This window comes from Lathamus discolor, chromosome 5, assembly GCF_037157495.1.
Source record: "Lathamus discolor isolate bLatDis1 chromosome 5, bLatDis1.hap1, whole genome shotgun sequence".
Lineage (NCBI taxonomy): Eukaryota > Metazoa > Chordata > Aves > Psittaciformes > Psittacidae > Lathamus > Lathamus discolor.
In genome coordinates, this window is record NC_088888.1 from 18603818 (window position 1) to 18615409 (window position 11592).

Consider the following 11592-nt stretch of genomic DNA (forward strand, 5'->3'; position numbering starts at 1 on the left):
TGTGCTCAGGGTGACGTGGCTGCCTGTCACCCCGGGCTGCACACCCCGGCTTGCTTAGATAAGCCGGGAGAGAGCGGTTGTAAACAGCAGCACGCGTGCATTCCTTCCATGCCACAAGACACAGGTATTCATAGGGCTGAATGCAGGAAGCTTAGGAAGGTGTGAAGTGCAATTACCTCCAACCATGACCCAGCTCCAAGGGCAGCAGGGCAAGAGCCCAGCTCCACCCTCACTTGTACAACTCTGCCAGCAAGCTCAATAAAACATATTTATTCTGTACATTTATATAGAGATGCTTGGGGAACCCCCAGCATTAGAAAAATTCAAGACAACAAAACAGCAATTATGAAAGCATGGCACCAAGAACAGTCATGCCACAGATGGCAGGGATGTGGTGAGACCAGCCATCAGCTATTTCAGAGGTCACAGCACCACATACCCACTTTCGGGTAGAAAACATCAGGGCTGCTGCAAACAGCTGGGCTCCCCACCACACCCCAGACAGCTTTCTTTGTGACTCTGCGAGCACCAAAGGGAAGAGCCTGCTGGTGGCTCGGGCCTTCTTGCAGGCATGGGTGAAAGACGATGTCACCGTAATACCCAGACCATTGCCAGGATAGGAAGAAAGGGGGATCCTGCTTGAGCAGTGACCTTGAGCCAGCAGCTCCTGTCTCACAGCTGGGCTGATGGGGAAGAAGCAGAGTTTTCAGCTGGGTCAGTGCTCCCCTGAAGGGACAGGTCACTCCTGTCACTCCTGAGCTGCCTCTCAATGCCCTTTCACTGGCTTCCCCATGTCTGAGCGAGCTCTTTTCAGGGTGCAGCCACCACTTCCCACCTGCTGGAGTCCTGCCCTGTGGAAAGCCGCTCTGCAACATCCATGGGCTGCTCAGTCCCGCAGGTGCTGCCTGTGCCAGCAGCCCAGAAAGCAGAACTTGCTCTCATGATGCTAGAAGGGCTGTTTGGGTGTCCAAGTGCTATCACAGACCTTTGCCCTTCCCTTCAGTCAGGGCTGGCTGAAGGCCCACTGTTCACAGCAGACACAATTTGTCTAACAGTCAACGATAAACCCAAAAGCCTATGTACAGCTATACAGCCCCTGCTGCACCTCCAGGGTACACAGGGATGCTGCATGACAGCAAGTGGGAGACAGATGTCCTCCACTCTTTGTGCACAGAGTCCTTGCTGGCAACATCACCCTTCTTCTGACAACAAACCCCAGTGGCAACAGAAAGAAAATTCTTCCTCCAGGGGAAACAGAAATAAAGTCATGCCACTTTCAAATCACATCTAAACCATAAAGTCACCTGGTTTTGTGTTCGTAACACAGCCCGCCTTCCTCACACATTAAGGCAAGCACGTGGGGAGCAAGCTGGGCTGGGACCTGGAAGAGCCTCACCAAGGAGCCCACTGCAAACCACTGCTGCTAACGTGCAGATGACACCCTCAGCTGAACATCCGTGGAAACAACGTGCACATACCAGCACAGGCGTAGGCCCTGCTCCTCTCCACAGAATGGCCTCCTGCACAGCTGCTGCAAGGAGCTGATACAAGTGCAAACCGCCTTCATGTTACATCGGGAGGCTGTGCAACTCAGAGCAGCCACAGCTTCTCAGGAGTCAGAAAGTGGGATGCTGAAAGGGTGTGTATGTATGTATGAGTGAGGAACAGGACATTTGTCCAACAGTAAGACACTCAGATTGGAGTAATGCAAAACCAACACACAAATGGACACACAGCAGATTAAAACCAGCCAAGATTAAAACGGTTAAAAAGTATCCTGAATGCATTCTGAGAGGTTCAACGAAGGCCCTGCTGTGGGTGGCAGGGCCTCTTCCATCCCCTGCCCAGAAGGATGTTCTGCATGATGACTCAGGAGAGGACTGTTATCAACCCAGTACTTGGAGAGCAGAAATAGTACCAGCTCTTGTGTCAGAGACGGAAAAACATCCCTTCACTGCTAGTCTTCAGGGCTTCTGCTCCTCCCAACCTGTAATTTTCAACCAGTAAACAAAGCCAGAACTTGCCTGTCCAGGTCTGCAGGTGCCTCTGATCTATTCTGAAGAAGGGCAGGGTAACAAAAGCTGCAGACAATGTTGACAACATGCTTAACTTGCCCCATGTACGACACTGAATGCAAGAAACTCTCCCAGGTTCCATCTCACAGTGTGAAGGAGGGACACCCATGCTAGAATGGGACAGCAACAGCTCCCGGCATCACTCAGAGAGCCACAGGAGCTTCCATCCTTCTCCCCAGTTGTTGGTGAGTGGAGATCTCTCTGATGCAGTGGTAGTTAGAAGCTCAGCTGTCCAGGCCCCAGGGACTCCTCCAGCCCATTTTCTTTGGTGGTGATGGCTTGGAGGTCAGTGACATGCCCAATGCCTTTGGTGACTCCTTCACGGAAAAGCAGCTTGGCTCCAATCTTCAAGTATTCGGGATGCTTGATGAATCTGAACCGGACGACTGCCTTTTCTCCTGTCCGCAGCTTGTCCTGAAAAGGAGGAGAGCTTAGAACCCCATGCACCATTCCAGTGCATGCAGGAGAGGTGCATTTGGATGCTAAGATCAGGCAAATGAGGAGCTTGTTTCCCTCAGACTGCATGGCTTGAACCCTTCCAATTATTGTATGCATAAGGTGAGACACAAAGATACTAGCTCTGAGCAAAAGAGAGTTCACCTGCCTTCACAGTCTTGCTGTAGTCCATCATGCTGCTTACTTTGTGAGGAAGGAATTATTTAACACATTGGGTGGAAAAGCAACGAAGCAGACAGGATAAAGAAATGGAGTGTACTCCTAGGAAGGGACACAGCTACTGAAGATACCAGTAGCCCCTAGGTTTACTAGACGGTATTGTGGAATCCCAATAAACCCCACAGGGAGGTCCATCTTCCTCCCCTTTCCTCCCATGCTTACCTTTCCGTGGATCTTCTCTACAATAGCAGTCTGTCGCACATTCCCCACGTGCACTGTCACCTGAAACCCCTTCCGGAAAGTCGTGGCATGGAACAACAGCACGATCTCAGCTTCAAACACTGAGCAGATAGTAGGGTTCATTTCTGGGCTCACCATGACCATGCCCTGCACAACAACCCAAAACTCAGACCAATTAGGATCAGTCTCCATGCTTCTGAACAGCCTCCAAAACCACAAACACAGCTCCACTCTGTGACTTGGACTTGCATCCCATTCTCAGCCTTGTCTCATCCTATTTTGCAGCCTGGCCATCTCCTCCCATTCCAGCAAGTTTCCTGCAAGCACCTCTGCTTCATTCCCACCCTACCAATGGGGGATCTCCAGGTAAATCTCCAGTCCTGGCGGCAGCAGGACTCACCTTGCGCAGCAGGGAGCGGTCGAAGGGCCCGAGGGCCAGCGTGGCTGCCTGCCCAGCCCGCAGCACACGGCAGGCTGAGCGGTTGCGTTGGATACTGCACACTTTCAACCGGAGGAACTTCCCGTCGTCAGTGGGACCAACCACCAGGTTCTCCCCTTCTCGGCAGATCCCGCTGCAAAGGCAGGAAAGCAGGAAAGAAGTGCAGGACAGAGTTCATGAAGAGACAAGGAAGAAATTTCACCCTCCAAAGGTAAACTCCCCTCAAAAATCCCCACGGCCAAGGAGGTGAGTGTCCTTGGACTCTTACCCAGGACCAACTAACAGGGATGCAAAGCTGGTAGGAGCAGGGATTTCCTGCAGTAGGAGTGAAAGCCACACTACAGCTCCTAAGAATATCAGGTAAGACAGGGGGCACTGTAACCAGTGCTCTGCCACACTGCACCGTTTCTGTTGGGGAGACTGCGGTTGACACCCTTTCTGTGTAGATATGCTGGTAGCCAAACCAATCACTCCTGAACACTGAGGGAAAGGGAAAGCTGCATTCTCACGGGGTAGCATGCAGTTAACCTCTGCTGGGATTGGAGGGCTTGTCCTCTACATTTCCTCCCCCTGCTTGTGGAAGGAGGAAAGCAACACCTTGGGGTCATGGCTAACCTCTGCTGACTCTGGATCCCAGAATGCCTTCCTTCAGCACTCTGCTGGTCACATTCCCAATCCATCAACTTTACAGCAGACTCTCTGCTTGCCACCATACCACCAACAATTTGCTCATGGCACCTCCCAACACCCTGTAGGGCTTTACCCTCTCTTGGCTCAGTTATCTGGCAGCAGTCAGGACTGAGCCTTGCACCACTTCCACATCTGCAGTGGATGACTCCAACCCTGAGGGAACTCCAGCAACCATTCACATGCACATTTGTCCGCCTGGCCTCACTTACCTCGACAGAGTTCCTCCTACCACAGTCCCCACCTCCGGCACAGTGTAAATTTCATCAACCTGCAGCAAGGCAACAAGAACAAGCTGCTCAGACAGCTGTGAAATAGCACTCCAGAACGAAGACAAGGTGCCCACCCCTTAAGTGGATGGAGGTAAGCTCTCTGCTGATCATTAAGACACTATGTTGGAGTTTTCACCAGCTCACGCTACCTTCCCATTAGAGGAACTTCTGCCTTGTAAGTGGCAACCAGAGAAACAATCTTACCCCTGAGATGGGCACCCCTTGGTTAGGACAGAGCCTAGCCTAACAGGCTTTTTTTTTTTTTCCAGAGACTGATCCTTTCTTTATTTTAATGTCTCCTAATAGTCCAGGAGTTCACCACATCTCTACCCCTGGTGTTCAGATCCCCAGGATGCTTGTCACATGTCACAGCAATGACTGCAATACCAGAATTGGGAACAAACTGTCCTTACGCACCTGAAACTCTGTTAGCTGCTGCATTAGCTCTTCCTGCTCTTTACTGTTGGTCAGTGGAGGCAGGATGTTGAGGAAGACTTTTAAGAGATCCAGGTTCTCCCCAGAAACACTGGACAGTGTGAAGATTGGGGTGATGCTGTCAGATACAAATAAACAGGAATAAGCAGAAGGGCAGAGCACAGCTCCAGAGGGTTGATGGGATTCTGAATTTACCGAGTCCAGCAAAAGGACAGAGACTGCAGCAATAAATGGCTTGAGCAGGAGGACACATGGGCTAGATACAACTTTGCAGTAACCTCTGCCTAGTGGTTGGTCATAGCACCGACCCCCTGCTAACCCACACTTCTGTCATGGTGAAGTAACTCCAGTGCAGCCTTGGGCACATTCTGCTCCCAGAGCCCAGAAAAAGGCCCAAGAGGGAAAAATGCCCTCTTGGAGAATGCAAAGGTAGGAAACTTGATGAGAAGCCAAGATATTAAGGATGTGGTCACCCTTCCCCAGCTCCACACAGTAGCCCAGTCTGAACTGTGGGCTCCCAGCAGAAGAAAGGAATGGTCCCTTACTTGGGAGACTGTGCAAACTGCTGTGCTGCTGTAACAGCATCATCATCTGAGTTCACAAGCAGGGGGAGTTTGTTGCAGCCTGGCTGTTTCAGGATTCGCTCCAGCTGCTTCACTGTCCGCTCCACCGTGGCTTTTGAACACAAATCAACTTTGCTGATGACAATGAAGAACGGGACCTTGAGGGCCATGGCCAGGCCCAAGTGCTCTCGTGTTGTGCCCGCTGCAGGAAACAAGTGAGAGTGTAGGTGCAATAGCAGTCATCATTGTTGCTTGTTTATGTGACAACTATGTCTCCTGGCTCTCCCACAGGCCCACTCTAGAGTGACCAGTTTAACCAGTGAAACTGATACTCAGGCAACGAAAAATCAAATTTATTGTTTTAAACAAAACCAAACATTAGTCCAGGAAGAAAGAAAAACCACCAAGGATTTTTGTGACTGATCTAGTTGTTTCAGAAAGATGCAGTAGTTTTCATTCTTGGGCTGCAGTTTGCCAGAAAACAGCCACAAAAATGTCAAGAAAAGATGTGGGAGAATTCCAGCTGCCTTTTTACAAGGCTTTAGGATTCAGCACCTCTAAGAATATGCCAAAGTTGTGGGGGGTTTCTGACAAACACAGCTTCGAATTCCAAACAAAGCCTCCCTGTCCAGTGTACAGTTTAATGCTGGCTACAGCTGGTGAGAGGATCCTAGCTCTGCTCCCCTCCCAGGCACTGGCTTACAAGAAATCAGTAGAGGCTTCCAGACTCCTATGTTTTTTCTGACCATCGTTCCCAGCTAACAAGGACTCACTCCCCCATTCTCCATTTCTCTTCACACGTCGCTGTCAATCCATGCAGGCAGGGCAACACTCACCAATGCCAGTGTTGGCGCTAACCACCAGCATGGCAAAGTCCGGGCAGTAGCTGGTGAGGCCAAAGATGGTTGTTTTCAGGTACTTGTGGTGGCCAGCCAGGTCAATAAAAGTGATCATTTTGGAAGAACTCTCACAAATCTCTTCTGCTGTTCGGGAGTCACTGTAATTTACCACCTGAGGGACATAAGGACTCGGTGAGAAAAGGAGCTCCAGCAGGCAAGTGAAGAAAACTCAGCTCTTATCTATCCACTTTGACCTCAGAATTAGTGAGAACATTCACCATGGGTGCAGGACAGGACGTCTGCTGTAAATGGACACCTAGCACTCTGGTTCAGTTAAAGGGACACAGAGCCGTGTCACCTCTCTACCCTCATGTCCCAGTTGTAACAGGAGGGTAGCTCTATTCTCCTCCAGCTTTCAGATCTCACCTCTCCTTTGCTGTTGAAGCCAAGGATCTCAAAGCTGATGCTCGACGTTCTCCCTGACTGGATTTCATGAAGATGCCGGAAGAGGTTGAGGCGTGCTCTGCCCCGCCCATTGTCCAGCTCTCCCTGTGTCAGGACACCCAACAGGGTTGACTTCCCCGAGTCCACATTCCCCAGCACAGCTACTCGCAGGTCTAAGAACTACAGGCAGAAGAAAAGAGAAATCATGAAACTTCACCACCACTGTGCTGGGTGTGCACAAACTCTACATGGTGGGGGAGATGTGTCTCAGAGAGCTGCCCTCTGCAATGGACACTATGCAGTGTAATCTTGCTCAGATTCTGCTCTTGCTCCCAGCAAACTACTGCCCAGGAGTTGCGATACACACTCTGGCTTTGATATCACCAAAAAAGGCTATTTGTTACAGCAGGACCTCAAAATCCTTCCTTGTTTGCACACTGGCCTGCATCAGAACTGTTGTCAAAGAAGCGAAATAATTTCTCACCTTTGCTCCAGGCAATGTCCCCTCTGGTATCTGCCTCAACCACAATCTTGGAGATGAAAGGCATTATCATCAAACCTCCCTCTGGCAGCTCTTTAAAGCATCTGCTATGGACCAATCTATGACACACTGCCTCTAGGGTTTGGGCTCCCATCCGAAAAGGAAGTGGCTTACATGAAGCCTCTAAGTGTTTAGCAGGAGAGGATGGCCGAGACGCAGGTCCCTACCTGCTGGTTGTCAGGCACCTTTCGGACAAGCACCTCCGTTATCTTCCTGGGAACGTCACTGTCGTAATCAACCTCCCTCTCCCGCAGCACCGTAATATCAGCCCCAACCCTGCCACAAACATGAAAGAAAGGGGTGAGACACACTTGTATTTGGCAGCTCTTGCATCTCTAGAATTATAGCTGGCAAAGTGAATGGGATGAAAGCAGGGAAGGAGCCTTTGCATTTCCAGAACCTCATGATGAGGGAATTTCAGTCATACAGAGGCTTTGCAGAACAGAGCCGCCGGCTCTCCAGGGGACTCCTGGGGCAGTCTCTCTACTGGAGGCTGTTTATGGCTGCGGGCCCTGCAGACGAAAGGGAACACGTACTTCTCTGCCATGCGGCGCAGTGTCTTGAGCGAGGCACGCATCTCCTCCTCTGAGAGGCCCACCAGCAGCCCATTGTCCTCCACACCGATCTGATAGACGGCCTCACCTCGGCCTTCCTGCAGTCGCCACTTCATCTGTGTCACCAGGTGCTCAAAGCGATACTGAGAGGGATTCACCAGCTTCAGCTGTTTAACAGAGGGGGTGGTTATAGTCACAGCTGGATGCAGAGGGAATCCCACTGACCAAGCTAGCAACTGCCTGACCCAACACCACGAAGCAATGCTCCCAGTCCCGACCCACCTCTAGAAACCACAGCCTGTGTTAGCATCTGCACAGACACCACAGGACAGGTGAGATGGAGTTTCACAAAAGTGCATACACATGGTAGAACTTTTCTGCATCTTGCTACAGGCAGCTGTACCTTGCCTACTGTGTAGGTAAAGACAGGACCTATCTGTGACACATTTGCAAGTAAGTGCAAATGGTGGAACAGCCACAAGAAAGTCGCAAATGATTATCAGTGACACCTGCACCTCCCTCTCCAAAGGAATAAGATTTCAGGAAAAACAGTGGGTCTCTTCTCCTAAACCAAATTCCTAAAAATGAGTCCTGAGATCAGACTCTTCCAGCTCAGCATAGTGAGCTAGGTACAGAAACACAGAAGATGACTGACATTTCCTTAGTACAGTATCTACTTTTCCATCCCTTCCTTACACATGTTCCCCATATGCTGTCTTTGGTGAAGTTACTCACTGCAAAATAACCCTCTGGGAGGAATACCTCCTTCTGCAACCTCAAAAGGCTCACCTTGTACTCGATGTTTCCATCTTCTGCCTGGTCAGAGAACGAAATGAGACACAAAGGTTAGATGCTGTGCCAGCAGGGACTTCCATAGGCATCAGCTGCCCAGATACTCTGCAACTCGCGCTGACACTTTCAGAGAGAGGGAGATTGGTAGAAATATGCTATGTTAGGTCACAGCCTCTTCTGCCATTCATTCCTACACTCAACTGGAACTTACTTTCAGTTTGTTTCTACTATTTGCATCTCACGTCATGAAAACCAGAGGACAAAACTAGAGAGGGACACATAGGCAATACTGTTTAGGGAGGATTTTTTTACTGCTGGTAAAGAATAGGGCCAGTCTAACAGCCACAGAGAGAGAGAGTTCCAGTTTCAAAAAGGCACAGGGCAGCAGATGATTGAGTCTCCCCCCTCACCTACCCATGACCCACAATGCCACGCACAGCGTCCCACTCCCACACTATCCAGCAGCTTCCATCTACTCAATGTGCACAGAAACAGAGGACTGGGAACAAAAGCCATTGCCTCCTCTAGTGCGCACTGATACCCCCCCCCCAATTAGTTTTTCTTTGTCTCCCTTGTATATCCTTGTGTATCACCTCTCTGCGAGAGAGAAGGACTACAAGCATAAGGAAGCAAGCTAGTGACTTCTTTGTAGAAGAGCAAGCTGGTCACTGGCCTGGCAGTTCTGGAGAACCAAGCCTGATCAGGACTATCTCCACACAACATGCTCAGAAGGACTGAAGCCAGACTGGGGTTTCACAGAAAGGCCTGTGTACTCATCAAGCTTGCTCCAACCACAACAGGCACCAGCTTTCCAGTGAGAACCTGTAGCCAGTATTGAAGTAATCTTCCCCCTGATTCAGTATAAGGACCACTGAAAAAGGGCGGGAGCCTCCAGGAAGCCTAGCACTCTGGCAGGCTAAATGGGGCTACCAAACCTAAGCATTTCCTTTTCCTCTGGACACCTGCTTGCATGTCAGGAGAGGCAATAGCCCTCTCCTTGCCTTCTAGCTCAGCTCATAAGCACAGCACTTCTTATGGTGGCAAAGGGCCAGCAGAGGGAAGTTCGTAATTGTCAGCTTAGCTCTCAGGCAGCGGAGCTATGCAGTGAGAAAAGGGTGCTTGTGGAAGTCTTCCTCTCTTACCATCTACCAGCTTTCCAGCTCTAAGAAAACCACATTAACATACTGAGCTGTCATCTAAATGAAGGTGTGGGTCTCCTTCAAGGCAGCTGAGACTAGGAAAGCAACAAGCTTAGACTTGCTGGGCCACATACTGCACAGGGTGGTCAGGGACAGGAAGCTGTGCTGAACCCACGGGGGGCTGTCCAGCCTCCAGCTCAAAGGAACAAAAACTGAACCGCGGCTGCAGGGTACAGCACTGGCCGTGGAGAACATCTAACAGCAGCAAAGCACTGTTTTCCCTTCCTGTCAAGAGTCACAGCCCTGCCTTGTGGAGGAATTGCTCCCTCCGAGCGCAGGCTCTTATGTATTTTACAGAAGACTTACAGAGTGAGGCCAAGCAATTGACTGCGGGGCAACATGATGCTCCCCACAGCGGCAGTCCTATTAGACTAACCAACACACCCATTTCCTACCAATGTCACTTCTTCCTGCTGCAAGAGGCAAGTGCCTCACACTCTCTCAGTACCATCTACATCTCCATGTAAGAAAATTAGCCAAATTAGCTGTGAAAGGAGTCACTAGCACCTGCTGAGCAATGTCTGAGTTTGGCAGCTGGAAAGAGACTTACACCCACCAGATCGGCTCTCGGGAAGAGATGCGAACAAGACGCTCGGCACTACGAGTTGAGCAAAGCATTGTTTCCAAAGCTACTCAGTTCCCAGGCGGCAGACGGACACCAGACAGCGAGATACCTCTGACGGACAGGGCTCGGCAGACCACGCAGGGAGCCCGCTGGCACCGGGGGCACAACCATTTTCCGCTGCCACGTCAAATCCCGGAGGAGAGGCCGGGGGGCTGCCGGGCACTCGGCTGCCGGGGCCGCAGGACGGCCCGCAGGGTTGCTGGCCCAGCCCGGCACGACCCCGCGCCAGCACCGCCGGGACCCTCGGCCTAGCCTCTCCAGGAGCTGCCTCCCGCCTGACCCGCGACCGAACCCACCCGGTGCGGGGCAACCCGCGCCGCACAGCCCTCTTGGGACACGGACACACACACACCGCCCCTGCCCGGCCCTGACAGAAGCGGCGCGGGCCACTGCGGCGCCAGGCCCCGGCTTGGGGGGAGACCCCCACTGCAGCTGACGGGACGAGGCGGCCCTTGGCCAGGCCGGGGGAGCTCACCTCAGGCGGCAGGTACGGCGGGTTGTTGGCCTTGCCCCCACGGCTCCGCCCGTTCTTCTTCTTCGCCTTGGAGCCGCCGCCGCCGCCGCCGGGCGCGGCCCCCCCGCGCCCGCGGAGCGCCCCGCCAGCCCCGCCGCCGGCCGGCCGGCAGCAGCCCCCGAACAGCTCCGACACCCGCGAGTCCATGGCTGCCGGCGCGGCCCCGCCGCCCCGGTGCGGCGCCCGCTCCCTGCCCGGGCTCGCCGCCTCGGCTCCGCCGCCCCGGTCCCGGCGTCAGCAACCGCCGCGCGGCGCCACGGGAAACTGAGTCCCCCCAGCCGCCGACCTACTGCTCTGCTTTCGGAACTATAGCTCCCGGCATGCACCGCGGCGCGCCCCCTCGATCCTTCATGGGCTCCCCCCGCAGGGACGAATGGGAGTTTGAGTCCGGGGGAGGCGGCGCCGCCTGGCGGCCACGGCGTACGGCACACAGGGAACTGCCGCTGCCCGGCCCCCGACCTCCGGGGTCTGCCGGTGCCCCCCCGGCACTTCGCCCGTTTTGCCGCGAGGCCCCTGTTCCGTGACAGCGAGCTATCAGCACCCGTTCTGACGGGCGTTTTCGGAGGTGTTTGGCACTGGGGTGCCGATTAAATACGTGGAGGCAGCAGCCCAGCACGGAGCTACCTCAAAGGACGCCTTTATCTCCCGCCGGGGCGGGGGGACGATAAGGCAGGACCAGAAGCCCCTTCTGCCGCCCGAAGCATGCCCATACCGAGTGTTTCCCCACCGCATCCCTTGGGGAGGGCGACTCTTTATTA

General features: G+C 52.9%; 1 protein-coding gene across 3 annotated transcripts in view; it reads right to left on the reverse strand.

Annotated features, from left to right (window-relative positions):
* Positions 1-255: 255 nt before the first annotated feature.
* GTPBP2 (GTP binding protein 2) overlaps positions 256-11592 on the reverse strand; it is a 220971-nt gene continuing 209634 nt past the window's right edge. Inside the window, exons 2-13 of one of the 3 annotated variants that reach the window (XM_065679962.1) lie at positions 10796-10886; positions 8494-8520; positions 7687-7871; positions 7318-7426; positions 6592-6789; positions 6163-6337; positions 5309-5528; positions 4746-4881; positions 4269-4327; positions 3331-3502; positions 2913-3077; positions 256-2489 (exon numbers count right to left, since the gene is read on the reverse strand). In XM_065679962.1, the coding sequence (XP_065536034.1) occupies positions 2292-2489; positions 2913-3077; positions 3331-3502; positions 4269-4327; positions 4746-4881; positions 5309-5528; positions 6163-6337; positions 6592-6789; positions 7318-7426; positions 7687-7820 (1566 nt within the window). In that variant the 5' untranslated portion in view covers positions 7821-7871; positions 8494-8520; positions 10796-10886 and the 3' untranslated portion in view covers positions 256-2291. Of the gene's footprint in view, positions 2490-2912; positions 3078-3330; positions 3503-4268; positions 4328-4745; positions 4882-5308; positions 5529-6162; positions 6338-6591; positions 6790-7317; positions 7427-7686; positions 7872-8493; positions 8523-10336; positions 10341-10795; positions 11132-11592 lie in introns of those variants that run through there. The other 2 variants (XM_065679961.1, XM_065679963.1) reach the window with 2 other exon arrangements.